This window comes from Lepidochelys kempii, chromosome 2 (genome assembly GCF_965140285.1).
Source record: "Lepidochelys kempii isolate rLepKem1 chromosome 2, rLepKem1.hap1, whole genome shotgun sequence".
NCBI lineage: Eukaryota > Metazoa > Chordata > Testudines > Cheloniidae > Lepidochelys > Lepidochelys kempii.
The window spans coordinates 122,707,913-122,733,956 of record NC_136381.1 but is presented as its reverse complement, the minus strand read 5'-3'; the positions used below and the strand labels follow the sequence as shown (position 1 = coordinate 122,733,956).

The 26,044-nt window shown below is 40.6% G+C and overlaps 2 protein-coding genes across 10 annotated transcripts in view; one reads left to right on the top strand and one right to left on the bottom strand.

The window, feature by feature from the left end:
* The window catches only part of PIGN (phosphatidylinositol glycan anchor biosynthesis class N), a 169,918-nt gene that overhangs the window by 112,780 nt on the left and 31,094 nt on the right, over positions 1 to 26,044 (bottom strand). For all 8 annotated transcript variants that reach the window (XM_073332239.2, XM_073332240.2, XM_073332242.2 and 5 more), the window contains 4 exons: positions 17,413 to 17,519; positions 11,723 to 11,847; positions 6,980 to 7,110; positions 2,298 to 2,414 (listed from right to left, as the gene is read on the bottom strand). In XM_073332239.2, the coding sequence (XP_073188340.1) occupies positions 2,298 to 2,414; positions 6,980 to 7,110; positions 11,723 to 11,847; positions 17,413 to 17,519 (480 nt within the window). The remainder of the gene's footprint in view (positions 1 to 2,297; positions 2,415 to 6,979; positions 7,111 to 11,722; positions 11,848 to 17,412; positions 17,520 to 26,044) is intronic.
* Positions 8,736 to 26,044, top strand: part of LOC140907079 (uncharacterized) — a 32,232-nt gene continuing 14,923 nt past the window's right edge. Inside the window, exons 1-2 of one of the 2 annotated variants that reach the window (XM_073332245.2) lie at positions 8,736 to 8,918; positions 17,296 to 21,099. In XM_073332245.2, the coding sequence (XP_073188346.1) occupies positions 19,591 to 21,009 (1,419 nt within the window). In that variant the 5' untranslated portion in view covers positions 8,736 to 8,918; positions 17,296 to 19,590 and the 3' untranslated portion in view covers positions 21,010 to 21,099. Of the gene's footprint in view, positions 8,919 to 17,295; positions 21,100 to 26,044 lie in introns of those variants that run through there. The other variant, XR_012157361.2, reaches the window with a different exon arrangement.

Sequence of the window (26,044 nt, the reverse complement as noted above, 5' to 3'; positions counted from 1 at the left end):
TGATTTCTTTAAATGGCTGAGAAAAGAATTGTGCTGAATAGAATAACTATTTCTGTCTGTGTATCTTTTTTGTAACTTAAGGTTTTGCCTAGAGGGGTTCTCTATGTTTTGAATCTAATTACCCTGTAAGATATATACCATCCTGATTTTACAGGGGGGATTTCTTTATTTCTATTTACTTCTATTTTTTATTAAAAGTCTTCTTGTAAAACACTGAATGCTTTTTCATTGTTCTCAGATCCAAGGGTTTGGGTTTGTGGTCACCTATGCAAATTGGTGAGGCTTTTTATCCAACATTTCCCAGGAAAGGGGGGGTGCAAGTGTTGGGAGGATTGTTCATTGTTCTTAAGATCCAAGGGTCTGGGTCTGTAGTCACCTAGACAAATTGGTGAGGCTTTTTACCAAACCTTGTCCAGGAAGTGGGGTGCAAGGTTTTGGGAAGTATTTTGGGGGGAAGGACGCGTCCAAACAGCTCTTCCCCAGTAACCAGTATTAGTTTGGTGGTGGTAGCGGCCTGTCCAAGGTGTAATATTTTGTACCTTGGGGAAGTTTTGACCTAAGCTGGTAAAGATAAGCTTAGGAGGTTTTTCATGCAGGTCCCCACATCTGTACCCTAGAGTTCAGAGTGGGGGAGGAACCTTGACAGGTGGGAATAGGTATTGTTTCATATTCTCTGTGTATATATAAAGCCTGCTGCAGTTTCCACGATATGCATCTGAGGAAGTGAGCTGTAGCTCACGAAAGCTTATGCTCTAATAAATTGGTTAGTCTCTAAGGTGCCACAAGTCCTCCTTTTCTTTGTGCAACTACACAGAAAACTACACCTTGACATTTCTGGCAGTTCAACCTTCATGACCTAGCCCTCAAAGTCAGCCATTTTTGCTTACTGTCAATATATTTATTTTGTGGCTTATTTTCAAACCTACTGGAGATGCACTAATTTTGTGCAAATACTTGATCCTAAAAAGTGAAATGTTATCATCTATACCCAGAGTAGTCAAATTTATTTAGTCTCTGACACCATTACTCTTCTCAAGCATATGGCAGAATGAAAACCTCAGGACTGCTCATTTTTGCCTCTTTACTCCCATCTCTAATGTAGCCGGACAAAGAATATAGCAACATAGAAACTTGCTACCCCATTGATCCTGAGCAATCTTAGACCCTCAGGAAGTCTTGAGAAATGAAACAAGTACAAAAATGGAGTACAAGAGAAAAGAGAAAGGCAAGCCAAGTGCATGATGTAATATCTCAAAACATGCATGGCAACACAGAACCCCAATGACGTTTCAGTAGTCCAGTACATTAATATACCATGTATTTAGAATATTAAAGGTGAATTCTATATTAGCACTTTGCAAGCACTGCATAATTTTTCTGAAATAAAAAAAAAAAATTTAAAGGGAAAAAAAGAAAACATAAGGAAGGGTCAAGGCAGTGCTTTCTTTTACTCCAAAAGCACAACTACCTTAAGTTCCACTACAGCCACAGAAAGGAAAATGAAACAGAAGAGCCCCCAATTTGCAGAAGAGGAGTGTGGGAGGAAAGCAGTATTTCCACGGCACATCCATTTCTTCAACAGAGAATACAGAAGTCTCTCTGTGCAAGAGACATGCATTTGGGGCTCAGGAGATTTGGAAACCGTGGGCTGTTGTCAGGAAGGGCTAAAGCCAGGAATATAGCTATGCTCTCCACTGTATTCTGTTCACCTGGAAACCTGCAGGATTACCCAATCAGTATTTTATGCAGGCAGCTCCTCCCTTTTAAGAAACTCTTTGGGGATGGGGAGTATATTCAGGCCATCTGCAAAAAACAAGACCATGGCAGCATGACTACTGCTATGCTATGGTGGGGCTACAAGAAAGTCTGGAATCAGTGTAAAAGTATTTGGCTTCTGTGCAGATAAATTAACCTCAGAGGCATCCTCAGAACCATGTTTCATCTGGGACATCCAAAGTTTCTGGGACATGAATATCCTTCTCACACCTGTTGGGAAGCCCTTGATATGCTGATTGGAAGGTAACTCTGCAAGTGTGATTTTACTCATGAGACAAGCCTTCCACAACCATCACCACATACTCCCCCAACCACCCCTTTTTCTTGTAATGTAGAATACAAGGTACTCTGGGGCAAATTCTGCCTTTGTTTTCTTGCTTACAAACCTTACTGCTTCATAACTTCAATGCAGTTTAAATCGGATAGATGTGAGGTACAAATATTGCCCTTTCCCTTGAAAAGTAGTGCAACAAAACAAAAAGTAATTTCTTTTAATGTAATTTGGTGATTTGTTTACATACCTTTTAAAAATTCATCTTCAAAGAACTGGGATGTGACTTTCTGTGGATAATTCACTCCAGCTCCCCAAGCAATCAACGGTGTTAAAGTCTCTGAGGGATGGCCAGCTCCATGAGAGCCTACAGATATGACAAACCAAACACACAATGACTTGATAAGCAAGGCAAATAGTGCTCTCACAGAGCCAAGTTTAAATTTCTGCCTAGAAAAAATATCCTGTCTATATTCTTCAGGCAGGCTACACTAGCACCACCTGTTATTTTACTAGAATGACAAGAGACATTTTAGAAACCTTTCTTTTAAAGTGTGCACTTATGTAGTGCCACCCATTTGAGAATCACAAAGCAATTTACAAACATTGGCTAACTTCAGCTTCACCACACCCTCTGAAATAGATATTTTTCCGCATTTTAAAGTATGTGGAAACCGAGGCACAAGGAAATTCCAGTCAAAAATTTCAAATTGGAGTGCCCAAAGTTAAGCATTTAGGCTCCAAACCTTTGAAAACATATACATGTATCTAACTTGCATGCGCCAATGAAACCAAAGGGATTACTCAGGTGTGTAAAGTTAAACATGTCTATAAATTTGGGCAAAGGGTCCTAGGCACCTAAATAATTGACTTGATTTTCAAAAGGTATAAAGTATCTGCAGCCTCCACTGTCCATCTCCAGTGGTGAAAGGTGCCCACTGAACAAGCTGGGGAACCACAGGTGCCCTGTCCTGTTCCCAGTATACCTTACAAAATGCATTCTACAAGGTGTGCGTGTGTGCGCGCGTGTGTATGAGAAGGGTTTGAAAGAATATCAAATTTAATTATGTAATTAAAGATGAAATCTTAATATATATGCTCCAGAGATAGAGTTGAGGTTGCATGCATGACAACTGGTAGGGTACAAATGAAAGGTTGAAGTTTGCTAACTAACTCTGCTTTCTTGTAAGCCGCTTCGAGCCTAAGAACCTGGAGATCTGGGAAGGATTTGTGGATTTAAGCCTCTACACACAAAGTTCTCCCACTTCTCTCTGTTTTGATGACTGGATCAGAGCCAATCAGTGAAATTGCTAATCCAAGAAGGATGGCACCTTGGGTAGAAAGGAAACTAGCTCTGAGAAAGAAGGGCAGAAGTGCAGGAGCAGGGAAGAATAGATGCTGCTTATCTGCATGGGCTCACTAAGGGAGATCTTTTCCCCTACCTGAACTTGTTTAGATTTTTTTCTCATAGTGCAGGCCTTGGCAGAGAGCAGACTAGCAGAGGTTCAAAAACTCCTCTCTCTGCTGCTGTCCCCAATGAACTGCAAACTGTTTTCTAGCAGTGAGAAGATTGGCTCTTAATGGAAGCATGATTATCCAGCAGAGAAGTCAGGTTGGTGTCAGGTGCTAAGACTACCCTTCTGAAACCCTCGGTGTATCCCAAATCCATTGTTCAGCAAAGCAGAAGGCTGCTAAGCACATCCCCCTGGGAACTACTCTGGGAAAATCTGCCCCAACCACTGCATTCCCTTCCAATGCAAGACTTCTTTTCTTTCTGAGTTCATATGCAGAAGCCTTTTGAAGTTGCTGCAGCAGCTGCTCAGTTTCTACAACTACTATAAGGATGTGGGATGTACCACTAGGGTTTGGAAGTCCCCAGACCCAAACATCAAACGGTTTCCAAGAAGATCTTCTCCTCCCCGGACAATGGCCTGGACAAATGGAGAAGGAAAAAATTTCCAGTGGAAAAAATAAAATATTTTTCAGGGGAAAGAATTCCTTGAAAAAGTCCTCGCACAGAGAGCAGAAGAGGCAACATTTGCTCTTCTCTGTAGAGCACAATGACTGGGATAGAATCAGATGGGAGTTTTCAGTTTCAAAAAGGGAGCTCTGCCTCCATTCATCAGGCGTGAGTTAGGACCTCTCTCCAGTGTAGTGAATCCATCACAGGAGAAAAGTAAATTTTAGCGTAAATTTTTTTTGTTTTAAACTGACCCATGAATGTGTGCCACTGCCTTACTGAGTAGCCACATGACATTCATTCTTATTATCCCTTTCCTCTCACCTAGCTCTTTGCCCCCTATGTGTGTGTCTCTGACCATCATTCCTTGTGTCATGTCAAAATTAGACCATACGCTCTTTGTGGCAAGAACTGTGTCTTTACTTGTTTTTGTCAGGTGCCTAACACATGTTGAATGGACTCAAAATAAATAATAGCACAACTTAACATAAAAAAGTAGGGGTGGAAGTGACTTCGAGAGGTCATCTAGTGCTGTGCCAGGACCAAATATATCTAGATCATCCTCAACATGTATTTGTCCAACCTGTTCTTAAAAACCTCTAAGAATGAGGATTCCATAACTTCCCTTGGCAACCTATTCCAGTGTTCACTATCCTTATAGTTAAGGAGTTTTCTTCTAATAGCTAACCTAAATCTCCCTTGCTCCAAATTAAGCCGATTACTTCTGGTCCTACCTTCACAGGACACAGAGAACAATTAATCACCATTCTTTTTACAAACAGTCTTTAACATATCAGGTCCCTCCACCCCAGTCTTCTTTTATCAAAGCTAAATATGCTCTTTTTTTTGTTTTTGTTTTTTAACATTTCATCAACAGGTCAGTTTATCTCAACCTTTTATCATTTTTGTTGCTCTCCTCTGGACTCCCTCCAGTTTGTCCACATCTTTCTTAAAGTGTGGCACCCAAAGTTGGATGCCTTAGGCCACAACACTCCAACTGAAGCCTCAACAGTGCTGAGTGCAGCAAAACAATTACCTCCCATGTTGTACATACAACACTCCTTTTAATACACCCCAGAAAGATATTAGCCTTTTTTGCAACTGCACCACATTGTTGGCTCATTTCAAGTGTCTTCCTTTCCTTCTACTTTCAAAGGCCTTGCGTCATGATCAATAACCTCCAAGCTAGAGAGAGCTACCTGCAGAATCCCTAAATATTTTTCCAGGATTCCAGATGCACTTTTCACAAAGCTAGTTAATTTTCAGCTTGTGAAACAAAAATAAAAAATATGCATTAACAAAAAAGCAAAGTCAGGCTTAGGAAGATGATAGTGACACCCAAAGTCTTTCTATTGTGGTGAATGCTGCCTGTAAGAACAAAGAGGAAAAATGTATTCTAAAATTCAAATGTGCCAACATAAATGTCATCTACTCAACAATAAAATGTAATATTCAAACAGACCTTTGTTCTGCATATGAGCAAATGATAATTGGACTGATTGCTTTCAAAGATAGGCATAAATAAACTCTTATCCTCTCTGATGGATTATTAGGGAGTAAACAAATCCTGTTATTCCATCTCTGAACAGTTTGTAGTTTTATGCAAAAGGCATTAATCAACTCTGTATTTTACTCCTGAAATGTACCTGAAACATCAATGATTCACAATGCCTCATGCTAATAATTATAAATATACTGCTATTCAAAACAAATAGCTTCCAAGGATGCTGGGCAGGAAAGTCTCCATGGCTTACCACCCATTAGAACAGAATCTTCCTTCAAGAGGATTAACCTTACCTCAGAATTACAGAACGCTAATGGTAACCATTTATTCTGCCACACTTCCAATTGGACACACATAGGACTGGCCTAGTGAATGCTCAAGTAAACCCACATTCTGCATCCCCAAACACATCTAAGTAGAAATATATAACACCATGAGTTATTGCAGTTATTTGCCACATAGTGCCAGCTTGATACACAAACCCCACTTGTAATATTTGGCAACAAAAATACAACATAGTACTCAATCTGATTACATCGCTGAAACCAGATGTTTCTTTGCTTAAATGGGGCTACTCACAACAAGAGAAAACCTTAGAGGAGATCTTGAGCATGCTCTTTTTACCCTATTTAGTTTATGCTCCTCCTCAGAAGGCTATTAGATGATACAGATGCTTTCTGGAAGATAGATTCTTTACATGGAAGTTGCAATCTCTTTCCCCTTGAAGTCTGACTGTCACCATAGTGGTACATTTGATCCAGGTCCACAAAAAGAAAGACTGAAGTTTCTCTGAATCTCATGTGTCTTACACTACAGCACAACTGCTGCCAAGACCTCAGACTAGTAAAATGTACCTCTTTTTTGGTAGCTGACATGATTATTTTATGGTAATTAATTTTGTTGGGGGAGGAAGTCATAATTTATCAGTCTTTAAGAGAACATCTAGCCAAGCTTTTTCACACATAAGATGAACATGCCCTTTGGTGTAACTGATAACAACATGTATTAAAAGGACTTTTACCACACAAAATATTTTAAGTAGAAAATGTGAAGTGATCAAAGAACATATACATTAACATAGCTTTTTGTATGCAACTGGAAATTAACACTAGGTGTGTCCCCTTGTGTTTTTATGGGGGTTCAGCTAGTCTCAACATAGCTTTAATTAGCTGCACAGGACAGCTTTTGACCTTTATGAAAAGGATGGAGACTCATTTAAATGGAAACTCCACTACAGTAAACTTTCTCTCTCCATGAGTCCTGAACTCCATCACTCCAGAATCTTCTCCTCCTCAGCCAAAGTTGCAGTGAGTCATTTGGCCCCATACAAAATCAAGCACCTGGCAGAGTGGAAGCAGCAGAGCTTTCATAGTGAGTGAAGCTCCCAAACCTGCTCATATTCTAAATAATCAGAAATTTGCCAATAATCTCAACTGCTAAGTAACTTTAGAGATTTAAAAAGTATCACCCCAATCTGTCATTCCATGGTCAGAAGTTAAGATAAAGGCAGTTTTTCCATCATTTCCATAAAAATCTTCAAGCAGTGAAACAATGTCGTTTATGCCATCGTCAACTTTTCTGATATTGTCCTTGTATTCCCTATAGCAAGGAAAGAAAAATATATTATTTGATTTCACTGTGAACTTTGAATTACAGATGGCAGAATACAGTGTATATGGTAGATTACTCATTGTCATTAAGGCAAGCCTCTTGATTAGAGCCAACATCATGATTTACATGGCCTCAAGCTGTCAAAGGGAATCTAGAGGTGTCTCTTGCTTTCTCTAGAGCTGATACCGGGGGGCAGTTGAGTTGACCTGCTGCAGTGTGGTGTGGAGGGTTCTTGTACTGTTTGTGTCTATTTAAGGTCAAACTGGCCCTTGATAGAGGACTCTGGAATTTAGTAATCTACAGTAACTAAGTAGGTGGATAAGTGTGACAGTTCTCAGGTGCCCAGGACTGAGAGTCAGTTTGTTATCCCCTACCTCTAGCGAGAGATAGCCTTGCCCAATGGCTGGGTGTTAGCTCTCTAACACCACCAGCCTGTTAGTCATTCAAGCACTCGCCTCTGGCCAATGCCAGCCCTGTCTTCACCTTGCATGTTAACAGCAAGTGCACCCCAGTCCCCGAGTCCCTTTGAAGAGTTCTCCTGTGATACCCAGCCTGACACTGACTACTCTCAGAAATCTCAGAACCTTCACCCCCAAAGAAGCAGTGTATCCCAGTTTACTGGTTTTACCTTAAACCACCACTCCCGTAAATCACATGGCACTTGTGAGCACTTATAATAAAACAAAATTAGGTTTATTTAAGAAAGAATAGAGAGTCAACTATAAACAAGAAAGAGTGGTGGAAACAAATGGTTACAATACAAAAGCATAAAATGCAAACCTGGGTCTATATTTATTAATAGTTACCTCTCCTATCTAATAAAGTAGGTTGTTATCCCCCGACCCCAAGTTCAGTCTGTTGCAGAGCCAGTTGGCTTCACAGGAACTAAGATCCAAACTTTCATGAAAACATCCCCAGGCCACAAGATTTTTCCTCAGTGCATGGATACAGAGTGCCTCTCCCCACTCTGTGTTATGCCGAAACAGTCTTTTGTCTCTATGCATAGACAGGGCAATCTTTTTTTTTTTTTTTTTAAACCTCCATGTGGTTTTGATTGTTTGAAGTTGTCTCTGACAGTTTTCCATTGATAGGCTTGGGATGGAGCAAGGCTAGATAATTGAACATTGCAATACATTGCAATACATTAATACGGTTAACCAGGGAGAAGTAACAATTCCCTCCTGCTTGAATGGGCCATCACTGAAACATATTATCCCCTGGTGACTAACCTCTAGATACAAGATTATAAAGTGCACTTTCAGTATAGTTACATTATTCCTTAAACATTACTGTTTGCCTTGTGAAATATCAGTTGAAAACTCAATCTGTAGAATATTATTGTCCTGGTACAATGTGTGTATCAACACTGCATGTAAAGTTATAAGATTTTACTGTATAACATTGTTGTTACATGCTCCAGAGTTAGAAAAGGAGGCCCAAACCAGTTTTCAAAGACAAAGACACACTGGCACCCTAGCCAGGTGTTAATGAACCATCACCTGTTCAAAGAGCCATTCTCTGGCATAGAGAAGGCATGAACAAGAAATGTACATTTTATCACAAGGATGACTCAAACCTTATGTCCACAAGAGACTGTTTGTCACCATGACTCAGCAAAGATGTTTCTAGCACAAGAAACTGAATTATAAAGAGGGGAGAAAAATGCTTGACCTCACTGTCCTCCTTCATCTCTGCTCATGGCATCAATGACTCTCAAAGAACTGAACTTGGGAGGGGAGAGGCTGGAGTGCTGGCTGGGAGGCTTTTCAGCCAGTACAGACTGCTATAAGCTTATGGTGAGGAAAACCTTCTGCTTTTAAGTTCACTTAGCTTGTTAAGTTAGGCATTTAGCTTGCATTTTATCTTGTATTTCTTTTGTAACCAATCCTGACCTTTATGCCTCATTAACTGTAGTCACTTTAAATTTTTCTTTTCTTTCTGTAGTTAATAAACTTGTTTCACTGTTTTATCTAACCAGTGAGTTGTGATTAAAGTGTGTGGGAAACTCCATTTGGGATAACAAGGCTGGTGCATATAATTTTCCACTGATGAAATGACGGACTTTATATGTGCTTGCATTGTTCAGCAAGATGCTGGCCAATACAAGATGCACATTTCTGGGGGGAAATCTGGGACTAGAGAATCTGCTGGTGTTCTTCTGCAGTTTAATTCATGAGTGGCTAGCTAGTAGCACTCAATACTGTGCAGCTGGAAGCATGTTTCATGCTGGAGCCTGTGTGTTAACTGACCAAGAGTGGCTGTTTACCAGTAAAGCAATGTAAAAGGCATCCCAGGTTGGAGAGCTGAGAACTGCTATTCAGCAATCCAGATTGTATCTGAGGAATGTTACAAATAACCGTAGATACATCTCACAATGATTATTAGTCTTGATAAGTTACGAGCTTTCTGTAGATACCTTACATGTTACTCCTTATGGATAAACACCCTGCAAGACATGTGTTTGGTGCAGTACCTTTGTCCAATCTGAGATAATAGTTTGCAAAGAACAGTAAAACATTTGGCAAGTGGTCTCCATGTCACAATAATTTAAAAGTGAACTGCAAACCTTTAAAGATTAAAAGTTTTAAAAGAGTCCAATGTATTAACACAGCAATTGTAGACTTAAAAGTGAAAATTTTAAAACTCTTTTTTAAGTTACTATACATATCAATAATTGATTTCATGATGTAGTGCTTGTCTTGAGATTTTGATAAGCCTGGATTCTGTGGGCCCCAAACACCCTTGTGTGTCTGATGGTGGGCCATAAATCAGGAATTTTTAAGGGGGGAAAGCCACAATGACTAGTTTATCACCAACCAATCAATTCACATTTTTCTAAAAGGCTAGAAAGTATATCGTTTTAAAATAAAGACAGAGGAGCCCTGACACTTCCATTTAGAAGGCTCACAGTCATGTGCTTTGCCTTTCAAAGGTTAGCCCCAATTCCTTGCACTGTCTCAGGTGAAAAAGGGAAACAGAACTCAAGAGGAAAATGAATGGGATTGTCATAAATTTTGTTTCAAAATGTTTTTGTAATGATGTATGGCCTTAAAATTTTTTCTTTTTTCAATTGCCATCCAAAAAACTTGGCAGTTCACCTACAATAAGGCTGCAATATCAGACTTGTTATTTCTGGATTTCCTGTTTACTGTGGAATTAAGATGGACTCTGAACTTCATTTTGGGCAAAAGGAAAAACAAATAATCTGCCAGGTATTCTTTTGATTAGGTGTATAATTAATAAGTTTGCTACTGCCCTTGATAATTAGAATTAAGAGATATATGCTGTGACCCTAAGAACCCCTCAATGCCAACTAGGCAACTCCATAACAGCAACTCCTAACAAATTCACTACAACTAGCACACCACTTTCATGGCATTTACCCGAGCAGATATCATGTGAGATCTTAAATGAAAGCCGGTGTCAAACTGGTTATGAATATTGTTGTAAGATGTACGTACAGATGCTATTTCAGGAGCTGTATATGTACTGAAAATATACATTCTGAAGTTTGTCACCAACCAAAGAGAAAAACAGGGTTCTTCCAGATAGGAGATAAGATGTGTATCTCCCTGTCAAATGTAAATTAAGCATTGTAAGCCAACACAATGAAAGCCTTATTTACATATGGAGTCAACAGGAAAGGAGCACATCAGAGAATGAACCACCTGGGGTTGCCTTGTCTCTGGGGCAGACGACTTTGGGAAATATAAGTGGAAAGCAAAAAGACATCCCTTTATCCTGCACTAGAGGAAGTAATCAAGACAGTGTGATTACATTATTGAAACAGGATCCCAACTTGTCCTAGTTATAAGCACTATAAAAGACACTTGGGTGAGACAGACTTCCTTAGACAGAAGATTAGCTTCTTAAATTTAATCTCTAGAAAATATGTTATTTTATATGTAACATTTCTGTTTCCATTATCATTACTCTCTCTCTTTCTTAAATCTTAACCTTTGATGATAAACTTCTTATTGTTTTCACTAGAAATCTATTTCAGTGCTTTGGTGTTAAATAGGACCTGATTTGGAGTTGAATCATCCAAGCAGGTGTGTACTGTTCCCTTGGGGATAGGCAACCCGGTATTTCTGAGAGGGTTCAGTGCATAAGAGGCTGAATACTACAGGGGAATGCTTCAAAGGGCTTAGGGACCAGCTATTGTTAATATGTAGGGCAAAGACAGGGCTGGCATAGCCAGAGAAGATTGTTTAGGTGCTAACAGACTGGAGGTGTCAGGGAGCCAGCAAATCTCCCTCTTGCTGGAGGTGGGGAGGAACAAGGTGACACTCAGTCCTTGGCTGCCTGAGAACAGTCAATTATGCTAATATATTTGTATATGTTACTGTAGTTATATGCAAATTAATGAAAATTTGCTATGTTAATGTAACCTTATAAGATTTTAAACTAACAAAATTCAAGAAATTTAGATTTTAATTTTTCATGGCAATTTCAAACTTTGCCCCTTGTACAATCTCATCAAAACTGCAAGCATTTTATCTAGATTGGTAAATATTGTTGCAGAGAAAAAGTTGACTTAGGACAAAAATATTGTGTGTTAAACGCTAACAAGCAAGTTATATTTAGTGTGTTAAATTACCTGGAGTTTGGCCGATGAGCATGTCCATTTGTGTCTATCCCTAGCAAATGCAGGAATAGAACCACTTTTTCTTCATTTACTTTAGAGAACAATGTTTGATTACTTCCAGCAGCTTGGAAGAAGTTCTATAGGGAAGAAACCATCAAAGGGTTATTCTGAGAACCATGGAAAAAAAGGAGACACAGCCTATTAAAATGCCGATTTTATTTAATGTTTATATCAGAGGAGTTGTATTGTGCAAAACTATGAAACAGAAAATTAATTACTGTGTTATTCTGCTTATCTGAAGATAATATTCCAGTAAAATTTTCACTGCCGGGGCTCATCTAGAGCAAGACAGGCAGAAATCTTCCAGTTCTTAAGCTTTTACAGTCCCTATGAGCAGTGATAGCAGGTAGGATTGTGAGCCATCCTTTCCTTCTTTCTTTTGCATTGGTGGTCACACACTATCCCTGAGTTTAACTCCTGCTTTGTAACTTTCCACTTATTTCTTAATATGAAATGGGAAACCAGGCATCCCAAATAAGAATGAGAAATAGAAAACTAAGATTTTTCCTAAATGACCATTATTATTAAAGTAAATATTGGTGTTAGCTGTCAGATGACCATTATTTTTGCATTCTACATGCAAACACAAACAAGTAACATCCCAAACACAAGAAAAATTCTAGGGAGTGGGATGATTTGGGTTCTACTACTTTGGAAACAGGTTTTGCAGGACCGACATACCAAAATATGGTTCATCTCCAGAGACCAAATCAAAGCAACAGTGTTTTGTAAATGTATGGAGTGTGGAACATGCATCTGCCTTGCATATGTCTGAACAGAAACTTTCCTGAGGCATGAGCTGGAAGTCACTCTGTCTCAGAACAAATGAGCCTTGGCATGGCCATCTGGTTTTACGCCAGCCATATTACAGTAACATGAAATGCAATCGGACAGCCATTTTAACGTGATCCTCTTAGTGACACTGCACTGCCACCCTCATGTTTTTGCTGCCTTCAGAGTTGTGTTCTGAAGACAGCAGCTACAGAGTTTCCTGAAGCTGGAGGTGACTCCCAGAGGTGGTGAGTCTGATCTCCCCCTGCTGCTGGAGTCCACGCTGGAGCAGTGAAATTGACAAGAAAGCTGCTCACAGCTCTGGCTGTCACCCCATGGTCTCCCGGCTTCAAGTTGGTCTGCCTTTGGGTTCCCGGCTCCCCGTTCCCAGGTGGGCTGGTGTCTGGGCACCCCACACCCCGCTCAAAACTGGTTGCTACCTGGGCTCCCCGCTCTAAGCCAGGCTGCCTCCTGGGCTCTCAGCTCCCACTGGAAGGCAGATTGTGCCTGCCCAGGTCCCTCAGGGCTCCCTGCTCCCCACTGGGTTGCTGCCTGGGCTCCCACCACAGGCAGTCCGGCTGCACCAAGGCTCCCGGCTCCCTGCTGGAAGCCCTTAAATTGGCAGGGGTTTGAAGTGCAAGGCAGCCAGAAATAAGGCTGGTGGAAGCTAGAGTGAGACCTTGTGCTTGTAGGCAGGCTACTGCTGTTAGGGCTCTGAACAAAAGCTGCATAGCATAAAAATACCCAGGATTACAGGGCAAGCAGTGACAGAACCCATTACTCGTCTGGATGGTCCCCAGAATATCACATCCAGTCACTTAAATCTGCATATAAGTGGCATTATTATATAGTCTGCTTCTAAGTCCCTATTCAAGAAAACTATAATTGAAGTCACTGGGTATTTAAAACATGAAACACACAATAATATAGATTGAATAGGGACTCTGTAACTGATGGAATGCTCAGTTTGACTGCTTTCTGCAAACAAATTTTTGCAGGGGTCCACCTGCACATTTTTGATTGCAGGATCAGAACTCTTGCAAGGACTTCCAGACCACAGCCGGACTACCAGTGTTATTTTTGAATGTAGGAAAGAGTAAGCCTGCTTTTACATTTAAAAAAAAAATATCAATGAGGCAAATTTAAGTTTCAAATTCCTGAAATTACATTTTTTTTTAAAAAGTGGATCACGTTTCAAGGCAAATCCTTTTGAGGCCTAATTAGCCAGAATGCCATCTGAAATGAGGGAAATACAGCGCTGTGGTTTTCTCTTTTGCTAGATGAGTTCACATTAAATTTTAAAAATCTCACTTTCCCTCTATAATTCATAGATTCATAGATATTTAGGTCAGAAGGGACCATTATGATCATCTAGTCTGACCTCCTGCACAACGCAGGCCACAGAATTTCACCCACCACTCCTACAAAAAAGAAACCTCACACCTATATCTGTGCTATTGAAGTCCTCAAATCGTAGTTTAAAGACTTCAAGGAACAGAGAATCCTCCAGCAAGTGAGCCGTGCCCCATGCTACAGAGGAAGGCGAAAAACCTCCAGGGCCTTCCAATCTGACCTAGAGGAAAATTCCTTCCCGACCCCAAATATGGCGATCAGCTAAATCCTGAGCATATGGGCAAGATTCATCAGCCAGATACTACAGAAAATTTTTTCCTGGGTAACTCAGATCTTATCCCATCTAATAACCCATCACAGGCCATTGGGCCTATTTACCATGAATATTTAATTATCAAAACCATATTATCCCATCATATCATCTCCTCCATAAACTTATCGAGTTTAATCTTAAAGCCAGACTTAGCCACTCCGAGTCTCTATTCAAGCCTAAGTTAATTGTATCCAATTTGCAAATGAATTCCAATTCAGCAGTCTCTCGCTGGAGTCTGGATTTGAAGTTTTTCTGTTGTAATATCGCAACTTTCATGTCTGTAATCGCGTGACCAGAGAGATTGAAGTGTTCTCCGACTGGTTTATGAACGTTATAATTCTTGACGTCTGATTTGTGTCCATTTATTCTTTTACATTGTGCTGAGATTTGACCTAGTCAGCAAACAGTGCCAGTGAGCTTTTAAACATCCAAAGTTCAAGATGTCCATGTAGTAATTTATTCTGATAGTCAGTGAAAGTCTGATGGGGGTGGAGGGGTGGGGGGAAAGACACCAGCAAATACTGGTTTATAATGAAAAACAGTTACCAACAATTTTCTGGACACTCCTTTCTGCAACTTGGCAGTCACCTCATTGACATTCAATCAATCAATCTAATAATATGGAACAGGTCAGAGAAGAGGAGCCATACAGTTTTGAAGAAGTGTTAATTTTTCAGATTTAAATTTTCACATGCATGCATAAGTAAGAGAAGGGAAAGTGTGTTGAGTGTGGTAATAATGAAGTGTAATAGGAGCAGGAAGAAAGACTTATTTTACAAGTTCTGCGGTGGGCACTCCATCTGGCTTTGTGCATATATTACATGACATTGCATAGTCCGAAATCAGTGCAGGGTTACATACAGGTGTGTTACAACAGAGATAGGCAACAGTTAACATTTCACAATTTTGCAAAAAAGTGGGTAAGAATTTTAAATTCTGGTTCAGCTTCCGAATGATTTATTAATACATTAGTTGTACATATTAATAAAATATATAATGTTATCAAATGGATAGTAAAACTATGACAGTAACAGAACTTCCCATAAGTCATAACTACGTGGATTTTGTTGAAAGGGTGTAGATGCCTGTTTAATATAGAATGTAAAATTTCAAGCACCATAACTCTATTAAAGTTTCTCAAGTTTTTCTAAATTAATGAATTTCTAATTGAAACTTTGATAATTTCTTCATTGATTTTTCCTATCAATGTTTTCATTTGAGAGCCAGAATACTGTAGACTTGTAATATGCTTTTCTTTTTTAAAAATTAAATCAGCTGGTGATCAGAAAAAGTAAAAATTCTTCTAATTAAGGAGAACAGAAAAGGGATTAAGTGATTAATTTAACTTTAACCTACAATGAATGAATTTACATTGAAATACCCATCTGTTAAGTATTCAGGAAAGTGATGTGAACAATGGAAATAAATTAATCCACCCACCGTGAAATAGGCAGATACCTCATTATCGTGTAAAATGTGTTGAATATTTGAATGATCAGTTAGAATCACTCCTGCATTTTCAGTAGTTTAAGGTTGTGTGTCACCTGTCATTACAAAAGATATACTGTAGATACGCACTAGGAAACGCAGAAGTTATAGATCTACTCTGTCATTTAGTCCATCACCCTTGTCAGAGTTTACTGCAAGGAGCAGTCTTACATTCTAGTGCTTTATCTAAAGCCAGTTTTTAAAAACACTGAGGCTGCATCTACACTACAGCCGGGATAGATGCTCAGAGATTGATCCACCGACAGTCGATTGAGCGAGTCTAGTGAAGACCCACCAAATCGACAGCAGATCATTCTCCAGTCGACCCCTGTGCTCTACCCCCGATGAGAAGAGTAAAGTAAGTCGACGAGAGAGGGGCTTGAAAATAGTTATAACAGTAAATTTACATGGCAAGCTAAACTGATATAAGCCAATTTAAGAGTCTCCAAAGACAAAGGTACAACAATTTAACTAAATCATTTAAAAATTATCACACCTTAAGTTAAACCAGTTCACTTGTGTGTTTAGACTAGGTCATGGAGATTGGAAATGACACAAGTCATTGCACTGTGTGCGCGCCCACGGACTGGAGTGCCTAGCATCACTCACTCTAGATTTCCCCAAAGACAGAAAGGAGGGGCAGTGTGAGCTCATAGTATTACCTTCCCTCTACACCAACCAGCAGAAGAAGGCCACCCTAGGGGGAATTACAACTACATTATTTACAATGAAGGCTCACAAGTATCCTTAAATATCTACATTAAACCACACAAGATCAACTAAGTATGACCGTAAGTTAGAGTGTATTTTTAAGACGTTAAATTGTGGCTGACTTTTATTATTGACTTTGTAGATTAGTTCTAATAGTTTTCCATCTCTGAAACTGGATGACCACCTGAGGAATACTAATACTTTTTGCCCCTATATATAAAGTTCAACATTGAATATTTTGAGAAGAAAATAATGTTATTGCATCAGAAAGTTGTAAAGATAATTCGAGCTTTGTTAAAATGAACTAATGTCATAGCATTTTGCTCTTGTTTTTCCTCAAGCAGAAACTGACATATCATAGTCTAGACTGTAGCTTTGATGTCATGATAATTGGGGAATTCAAAATATGCCTATCCCTTGAACAGATATCTCCACTAGTATATTAAAATATGTATGAGTGGATACCTCATGATACTATGATGAATGACACTACACACTTATGCTGGATAAAAAGAACCCTAATAGTATTAGCAAAGAGATCAGAATTTCCTGTCTCTCCCACACCAAAATGCTTTAGTATGGATATGATACCCTAAAATAAAATACAAACCACAACCACAGATCCTTCACAAAGTTGATAGAAGTTCTCAGTAATGGGTCCCAGATTGCTTTTAAAAATTATGGCTTTATTTTAGGAAGTCATTCAACAGCTTAAAACATTTTCTATGGAAGAACAAGCAAACCTTGGTATGAAAGAGTGAAGTGGAGAGTGTTCAAAAACACTTTTAGTAGGGTTCAAACAATAAATATTTTACTACTATCAATTGTAACAGTGGTAGTATTTGGTTCAAGGAACCAGTACTGTATATTAATTATCTCCAAATTCCAGGTCAGACATGAAACCTAAGACCTTATTACAAACCCAGAGGTAAGTATTTTTTTCTATTGCCCAGTTGCAACCTGTGTCTATAATGCATAAGTGATATAAAACGAAATATTTATTCACCTTAACATGGTCAAAAACCCAAGTGTCTAGTTTAGTTGCATCTTGTGCTCCAAAGTCTTCCTTTTCTGCAGTGTAACAGTATGTATAAACGTGATCCCCACTGGCACCTGCAAAAACAACAATACAGATGCAATATTGGGTAGAAGCAAGAAAATTAAACTTCTGTTTCCTTAATAAAAAAATATATAGATTACATGTTAAAATACAGGACATGAGGGAGCAAAATATTGATAAACCCATACAAGGACAAGAAAAGAGATTAGAAAGAAGAGATGCCTCTTGAATAATCTTAATTCTCTCCTCATTTTATGTTCTATTGTTTCTTGAGTTGTATAACTATTCTCTTATCAGCCAGTGTATCGATAATATCAATGTCAGAGATGGGGATATGATTCCCAACTCCAGGAGACTAAGGAAGTGAATTACACTAAATAGAATTAAGGACATTTTACTTCTGAATGAGTGTGTGTCCACACAGGGTTTAATGCAGTTAATTAATCCACTTCAAATTCACATCTTTAGTTAATTTGGATTAATTTTCCGGAGCACCCCATCTAGACAGCCCCGAAGAGGACGACTTTTTCACATAAGTAATAAATGCTTGATGCTGTATTTGAACTTAGATTTTCAGATCAAAGAGATTCTACTGTACTGGTTCTATCACTCTGACACAGATTAATAACTGGAAATTAAGAAAAGATTAAGAAAAGATATACCCAAAGGCCACTAAAATGCCATTTTACCACAGATATTGCAACATGGTGGTCAAGAGGTCAAAGTGCAGATCATTAGTCTGGAATTGGTGATCAAAGATGCAAAAATCAAATATAAAAAATCTTTACCTCTAACTTTGAAAAACTAAGACTTCTAACTTCCAGATATTAAACCTAATGTGAAACCAAGTGAGAAATGCCATATCATCGAGACTTTAATAAACGAAGTAACGACACTCAGATTTAAACAGAAAAAAAAATGAGTAAAGAAAACTCAAGGTAAGATGCAAATTAGTTACTTCCAATCAGCTCAGGAGGGCAACCACATTACTGTAATATGCAAGAATAATTTAGGAATGGATTGAGACCTGCACAATCTTCAAAGTCTATATCTTTAAAAATTAGGTCTGATGTATAAAGGCAGGCGTCACTTTAATGAATGAGAATTTTCAGAAAAATGCAAACGTGCAACAACGTGTCCTACTGACGTGGAAAAATATAGTATCTGGACAAGACAATCTCATTTTGTACACATTAAAGACTATATCATGCTGTCTTGTGAAACAGAGAAAAGAGAAAACACATCAAAGTACTGAATTTCTGAAGTCCTGATGAGATCTGAAATCAGGTGGAACTTATACAAATTCTGCAGTCTGGCTGAGCTGTTGAAGTCACAGGGCTCCAAGCAAGGCTATTTCTATTATTTCTGTATAAACTCCCAACAGGGAAATGTTTTTCTGTCAGTTCATAGCAACATAGAATCCAACTGATTTGTTGGTTGTTCAATTATATAGTGCAATTTCCAGGCTTGTGGGTGAACTAACATACCAAGCTCAAGAGCAAACATTTACCTGGATTATACTAAAGCCTAGCTGAAGTGTTACAAAAACTTCAATACCATTAAAGGATTTTAGGACAGGAACCTGAAAGATGTAGCCCTTCATGTGTCATCCCTGTTTTACAATGGGGTTTATTTAAAAATCCGGAACACATACTATAGTTTGCTGACTTGCTGTCAGAATAGTGAGTAGAATCCTCCAAGGCACTTTTAAAAATCTGTTTATTACTGTCAATGGAGTTGATCTGAGTGGATAAAGTATACCAAAAAAGGAGGCAGAGCTCATCAGCTTTGGTGGCTATTGCAACTGGCCTTGTTGATATCATAGGATGATGCATTGTTATACCATCTTCTGGTGATGGGATACAACAAGGAGAAGAAATTGGGGATCAGTCTGAAACAAATTCCTGTCCCTGAGATGTGCCAGAGCCGGGAAACCAAAATTAAGTATGCAGTGTATGGGCTGATTAGGGGTACACTCCTACCATTCCCCACCCTAATTTCTACCTGGATGAAGAATTTGTATTAATGTAAAAAAAATAACAGAGGGTGCAATGGGTCCTTCTATGGAAAATTTTGAAACACTTCACTGCATTTTAGATTATATTATGACATTTCAAAAGAGATATGAAAAATATCTACTGTGTATCCATCGGCGATCTTCCTGATAACACCATCCTGGCCACTATGGATGTAGAAGCCCTCTACACCAACATTCCACACAAAGATGGACTACAAGCCGTCAAGAACACTATCCCCGATAATGTCACGGCTAACCTGGTGGCTGAACTTTGTGACTTTGTCCTTACCCATAACTATTTTACATTTGGGGACAATGTATACCTTCAGATCAGCGGCACTGCTATGGGTACCCGCATGGCCCCACAGTATGCCAACATTTTTATGGCTGATTTAGAACAACGCTTCCTCAGCTCTCGTCCCCTAAAGCCCCTACTCTACTTGCGCTATATTGATGACATCATCATCTGGACCCATGGAAAAGAAGCCCTTGAGGAATTCCACCATGATTTCAACAATTTCCATCCCACCATCAACCTCAGCCTGGTCCAGTCCACACAAGAGATCCACTTCCTAGACACTACAGTGCTAATAAACAATGGTCACATAAACACCACCCCATACCGGAAACCTACTGACCGCTATTCCTACCTACATCCCTCCAGCTTTCACCCTGACCACACCACACGATCCATCGTCTACAGCCAAGCTCTGCGATACAACCGCATTTGTTCCAACCCCTCAGACAGAGACAAACACCTACAAGATCTCTATCAAGCATTCTTACAACTACAATACCCACCTGCGGAAATGAAGAAACAGATTGACAGAGCCAGAAGAGTTCCCAGAAGTCACCTACTACAGGACAGGCCTAACAAAGAAAACAACAGAACGCCACTAGCCGTCACCTTCAGCCCCCAACTAAAACCCCTCCAACGCATTATTAAGGATCTACAACCTATCCTGAAAGATGACCCAACACTCTCACAAATCTTGGGAGACAGGCCAGTCCTTGCCTACAGACAGCCCTGCAACCTGAAGCAAATACTCACCAACAACCACATACCACACAACAGAACCACTAGCCCAGGAACCTATCCTTGCAACAAAGCCCGTTGCCAACTGTGCCCACATATCTATTCAGGGGACATCATCACAGGGCCTAATAACATCAGCCACACTATCAGAGGCTCGTTCACCTGCACATCCACCAATGTGATATATGCCATCATGTGCCAGCAATGCCCCTCTGCCATTTACATTGGTCAAACTGGACAGTCTCTACGTAAAAGAATAAATGGACACAAATCAGATGTCAAGAATTATAACATTCATAAACCAGTCGGAGAACACTTCAATCTCTCTGGTCACGCAATCACCGACATGAAGATCGCTATCTTACAACAAAAAAACTTCAAATCCAGACTCCAGCGAGAAACTGCTGAATTGGAATTCATTTGCAAATTGGATACTATTAATTTAGGCTTAAATAGAGACTGGGAGTGGCTAAGTCATTATGCAAGGTAGCCTATTTCCCCTTGCTTTTTCCTACCCCCCCCCCCCCAGACGTTCTGGTTAAACTTGGAGAGTGGTCAGTTTGGATGAGCTATTGCCAGCAGGAGAGTGAGTTTGTGTGTGTGTGTGTGTGTGTGTGTTCCCGGGGGGCCGGGGGGGGGTGTGGGGTGAGAAAGCCTGGATCTGTGCTGGAAATGACCCACCTTGATTACCATGCACATTGTAGGGAGAGTGGTCACTTTGGATGAGCTATTACCAGCAGGAGAGTGAGTTTGTGTGTGTATGGGGGTGGGGGGGTGAGAAAACCTGGATTTATGCAGGAAATGGCTCACCTTGATTATCATGCACATTGTAGGGAGAGTGGTCACTTTGGATAAGCTATTACCAGCAGGAGAGTGAGTTTTGGCGGGGGCGGGGCGGAGGGTGAGAAAACCTGGATTTGTGCTGGAAATGGCCCAACTTGATGATCACTTTAGATAAGCTATTACCAGCAGGACAGTGGGGTGGTAGGGGGTATTGTTTCATGGTCTCTGTGTGTATATAATGTCTACTGCAGTTTCCACGGTATGCATCCGATGAAGTGAGCTGTAGCTCACGAAAGCTCATGCTCAAATAAATTGGTTAGTCTCTAACGTGCCACAAGTACTCCTTTTCTTTCTACTGTGTATTAAGTATCTATCTTTGGAGACAGAACTGACAGGAGAGGGAAAGCCTCCTTTTCCCTCTATACTGCCGGAGGAGAGGAGGTGGCAGATATCAGCACCTCCCACATCAGATTTCTCTGTCTGATGTGTCTTCTCACCAACAGATTGCAACCTCATGGTAGGGACCAGAGTCATATTCAAAGAGTGCAGAAGGGATATGCAAGGTCAGCATCTTAGAGGGTGATGCATGTCAGTCTTCAAGCTGAGAACTGTGTATCTGGTTCCGCTAGTCATTAATAGCAGATTCATTAGGCATAACATGCTGTTAAAACAGTATGTCAGGCATGCTATATGTGAACCGGCAAAGGGTAGGACCCTTCAAGAAAAAAAGAGCAGTTACTCACATAATAAGTATGCTCCTTTGAGGTGCTTGCTTTCATGGATTTTGTGTCAGTGATGCAACTTGGAACTTTTGAACAACAGTGTTTGCTGAGGATGCCCCACATGCGGCCTGTCTGTATCTCTGAACCCCACAACCATAGTTCTAGTTAGCAGCATTAGAATTCTTAGCCTCATCTAGTCTCCATCAAGGCTCCAATGAGTTGTTCACATATTATTGCAGACCTACCTAAGCATGGACAAAGCCAAATATAACATTATGTCTCCTGAAAAGTAGAGCTCCTAGCTCTGCTACTGCGGCAGTTTCTCTGTCTGACCAATTCCCCATGGTTCACCAGTGGAAGCACCACTCTAACATCTATGTCAGAGGGGGACTCACAATAGTAAACTTTAGTATGCGCCCAGGAGTGAGGAACTCGTAGGGAGGAGGCACAGAAAGGATGAAGGCAAAAGGCAGTTAGGAACTGTAGTGAGGTGGTGTGGTTCCCGCCACCCCAGAGAAGGATGAGCCTCTCCGGACACCAAAGTGGATGTAGCCAGCGAATCCTGCACCCACCCCCCAGAGGTCAAGGCGCAGGACAGGAAGTATAAAAGCACAACCCCAGAGCTCACTAGAGGAGCAGCCGCCAGAGAGGCCAGACGCCTGCAGCCTAGCTCCCGGTTGGGAGACCCTGGCAACTGGTGGCGGACCCGAAGTCTGGCCTACCCAACCAACGCCAGACGCTGACTAGAGCCTGGAGGAGCTGCCAAGCCTACCCCTCGCCAGTTACCCAGAGGAGCTGCCAAGCCTACCCCTCGCCAGTTACCCAGAGGAGCCCATGGTGCTTGACCCCTCCCCCGGAGGACACCATCCAGACCCAGGTACCTCTAGAGGGGGAGTTAGAAAGTAGCCCGGGGACAGCCTACCCTAGCTTGGCTGCAGCACTCCAGAGCCTATGTCAGGGTGTTGCAGCCAGGATCCCCACTGATGCAGCAGTGGGTCTTCTGCCACTGCTAGGGCCCCAGGCTGGGACACAGTGGAGTGGGAGGGCCTGCGTCCCCCTGCCACGCAACTCGCAGGTGGCAGTCTCCCCCTCTCCCAAGTCCCTGGGCTGGTTGTTCACCTGCCTTTGCTCAGTACCTGTCTAAGGGCCTGAGCCATTGACACTCTGCTGCCCTGCCCTGACACAGGGCCTGGGCCTGCCAAGTATAACTGTTTGCTCAGCCTCTGCCTGAGGGCGTGAGCCACTGACTCACTACTACCCGCCGACTGCAGGCCAGGCGTGAATAACTGTTTGTGTTTGCCTCTACTGCTGCCACGGCGAGATTCCCCATCAACAACTGGAAGGAAGTACCAAGGTGGTGTGGTTCTCCGCCGCCCCGGAGAGGGACGAGTCCCAGCCAAACCCCTCTACAGGAAGAAAGGCTGTCTGTGATGGAATGTGAACCAAGGGAGCCTGGGCAGCAGAGAGCAGCTGGCATCTGCTAACAAAAGTAGCTGATGGACCTGAGCAGTTGGGTTTTCTTGGCTAAAGCAGTAATGATGGACTGGGGGGGAAAAAACTCTTTTTCTATTTAAGTCCAAAATTTGAAAAGTGGTCTGTGACTGATATGTACTGAAAATGGGTGAACTTGAAGTTTGGGGCTCACGAGGACTATGGTGGTTTAGCTAGTTTCAAGGCCAAATTTAAAACGGACCATTTTTAAAATCTTTCCTTGGCAAAAATTAATATATATTTGACACTAAAATATTTTAGAAACTTCAATTATCCTCTGAAAAATTAGTGTTAAATTCAAAGACTAAATGCATTCATTAAAGAAAGAGATACAGTTTAAGCAGAATTAAAATCTATCTGCAAATATATTGTACATTAAAGTATGGAACTGCTACTGTGACCAATGGAAAATAAAAGACTAAATCACCTTGGTCAAAAATCTTTCAGAAAATCAGATTTCTAAGGATCAGTATTTTGGTATTTAAGAAAAACAACAATTAAACCCCATTATTTTAGTTGGGGACAAAGAATCTATTATGTTTTAGGTTTCTCTACTGAAACATATAATAAATCCTTTACTCTAATAGACTTTTCTGACAAGACAAGGAACTGTCCTGAGAAACTATATTTAAGCATTGTTTCAGATAGAGCCATGCTAGCTAGTATTTTTCTCCTGGTTAGCTTAGACTGGAATATACAACCGTTGTGTAGAAGTTACATTGAAATTTGGATGATTTATTCAAATGTTTGAAAAAGTCAAGGATAACTAATTCAATTATGGAAACTATAATTTTACTCATTGATGATTATCAGACAGCAGGCTTTTCATGTGAGTGTTCTGACTACTTAGCTATAAAGCGGTCAACAACTGGTATAAAGCAGTGGTTAGAATCATAGAATATCAGGGTTGGAAGGGACCTCAGGAGGTCATCTAGTCCAACCCCTATGCTCAAAGCAGGACCAATCCCCAATTTTTGCCCCAGATCCCTAAATAGCCCCCTCAAGGATTGAACTCACAACCCTAGGTTTAGCAGGCCAATGCTCATACCACTGAGCTATCCCTCCCCCCAAAGAAACCGGGTGCTCCAGGTGAGGTTTGAACTCACAATTGCAGCATCAATCTACACAACACTGCTCTATAAGTACTTTGCGCTAACCCATTGCGCCACTGCAACCCCTAGTTCCCATTGGCCTGGAGCAGCGAACCGTGGCCACTGGGAGCCGCGATCAGCCGAACCTGCAGACGTGGCAGGTAAACAGACCAGTCCGGCCCACCAGGGCCTTTCCCTGAACAAGCAGCAGATCGGCTTTGAGAACCATTGGTATAAAGGACCATAGTTTGTTATTTTATATTGTTAGCATATAAAACAAACCTTTATAGTAAGCGAAAATAAATACCTCCACTAATATATAAAGGTGAATTTAACTCCTCCTTAGAAACTACTTATTTCAATCCATGTTCCAGAGTTGTATATGCTTCTTAATTACTTCAATGTCAGATTGTACCACAAGTTTCTCAAGTGGTGTGGTAATTAGCCATTTACCTACTTTCTCAAACAAAGCTAGTGAAAGATAGCACAGTACACTAAAACTGAATTCCACAAATCCTTTCCCAAGAACACATGGCTGCAAAAATGTAAACAATCTGCCAGTGGGCTGGATGCCACATTCTCTTCCCATCCCCCGCAAACCCAAGCTTCAAGCAGAGGTCCTGGGAAAGATAGATTACCCAGAAGAGATATTTTACAGCTAATCATAAAACTGTTTTTAGATTAACGCAGAAATGGAAAAAAGGAGCGGGGGGGGGGAACAAATTATTCTCTCTTAATCCAATCACTGAAAATAATGGGGTTCAGGCAAAGTACAGTTACTGTCATCATTAAATATATTTAAAACAATTCTCTCAATTCTAAAATTATCTAGGGGGAGGAAGTCCTGGAGTTTATCATATTATTCTGGTTCATGGATTTCAAATTTAGCTACAACAGTAGAACGTACATTCTTCTTGCAGGGCTGGGGGGGTTCCTCCACATCCTTTTCACAGTCTCTAGGATCCCCAATTTGTCCCCTGTTTATATACCCTACTCTAAGTCCCCAGAGCATAGCCACCATCCTTCTGATCAGGACCGGACAGAATTTCCTTTAGAAGTCCCTTAATTGGCTGACATGTCTGCACATTGGGAGATGGGATTTACTATACGTTTTCTCACTCCTATTTTAGATGACTAAAATATAAGTGGGAATACAGTATATTGAAATGCAAACAATATCTAGGACCAAGCACATTGCTTCCTGTGTACTCCCAGCCTTTACCAACCCAGGGATTGAGAGATCAGCACTAGTAATCTAATTCTGAGCTCAAAGATAGCATCACAACACTCCATGTTTGCATTTCCATATACTGTATTCCCACTTATATTTTAGTAATCTAAAATAGGAGTGAGAAAACGTTTAGTAAATCCCATCTCCATTTAACATGTACAACAGGCACAGGAACAACAAAATGAGGAAAACTCAGTTTCTTAATGA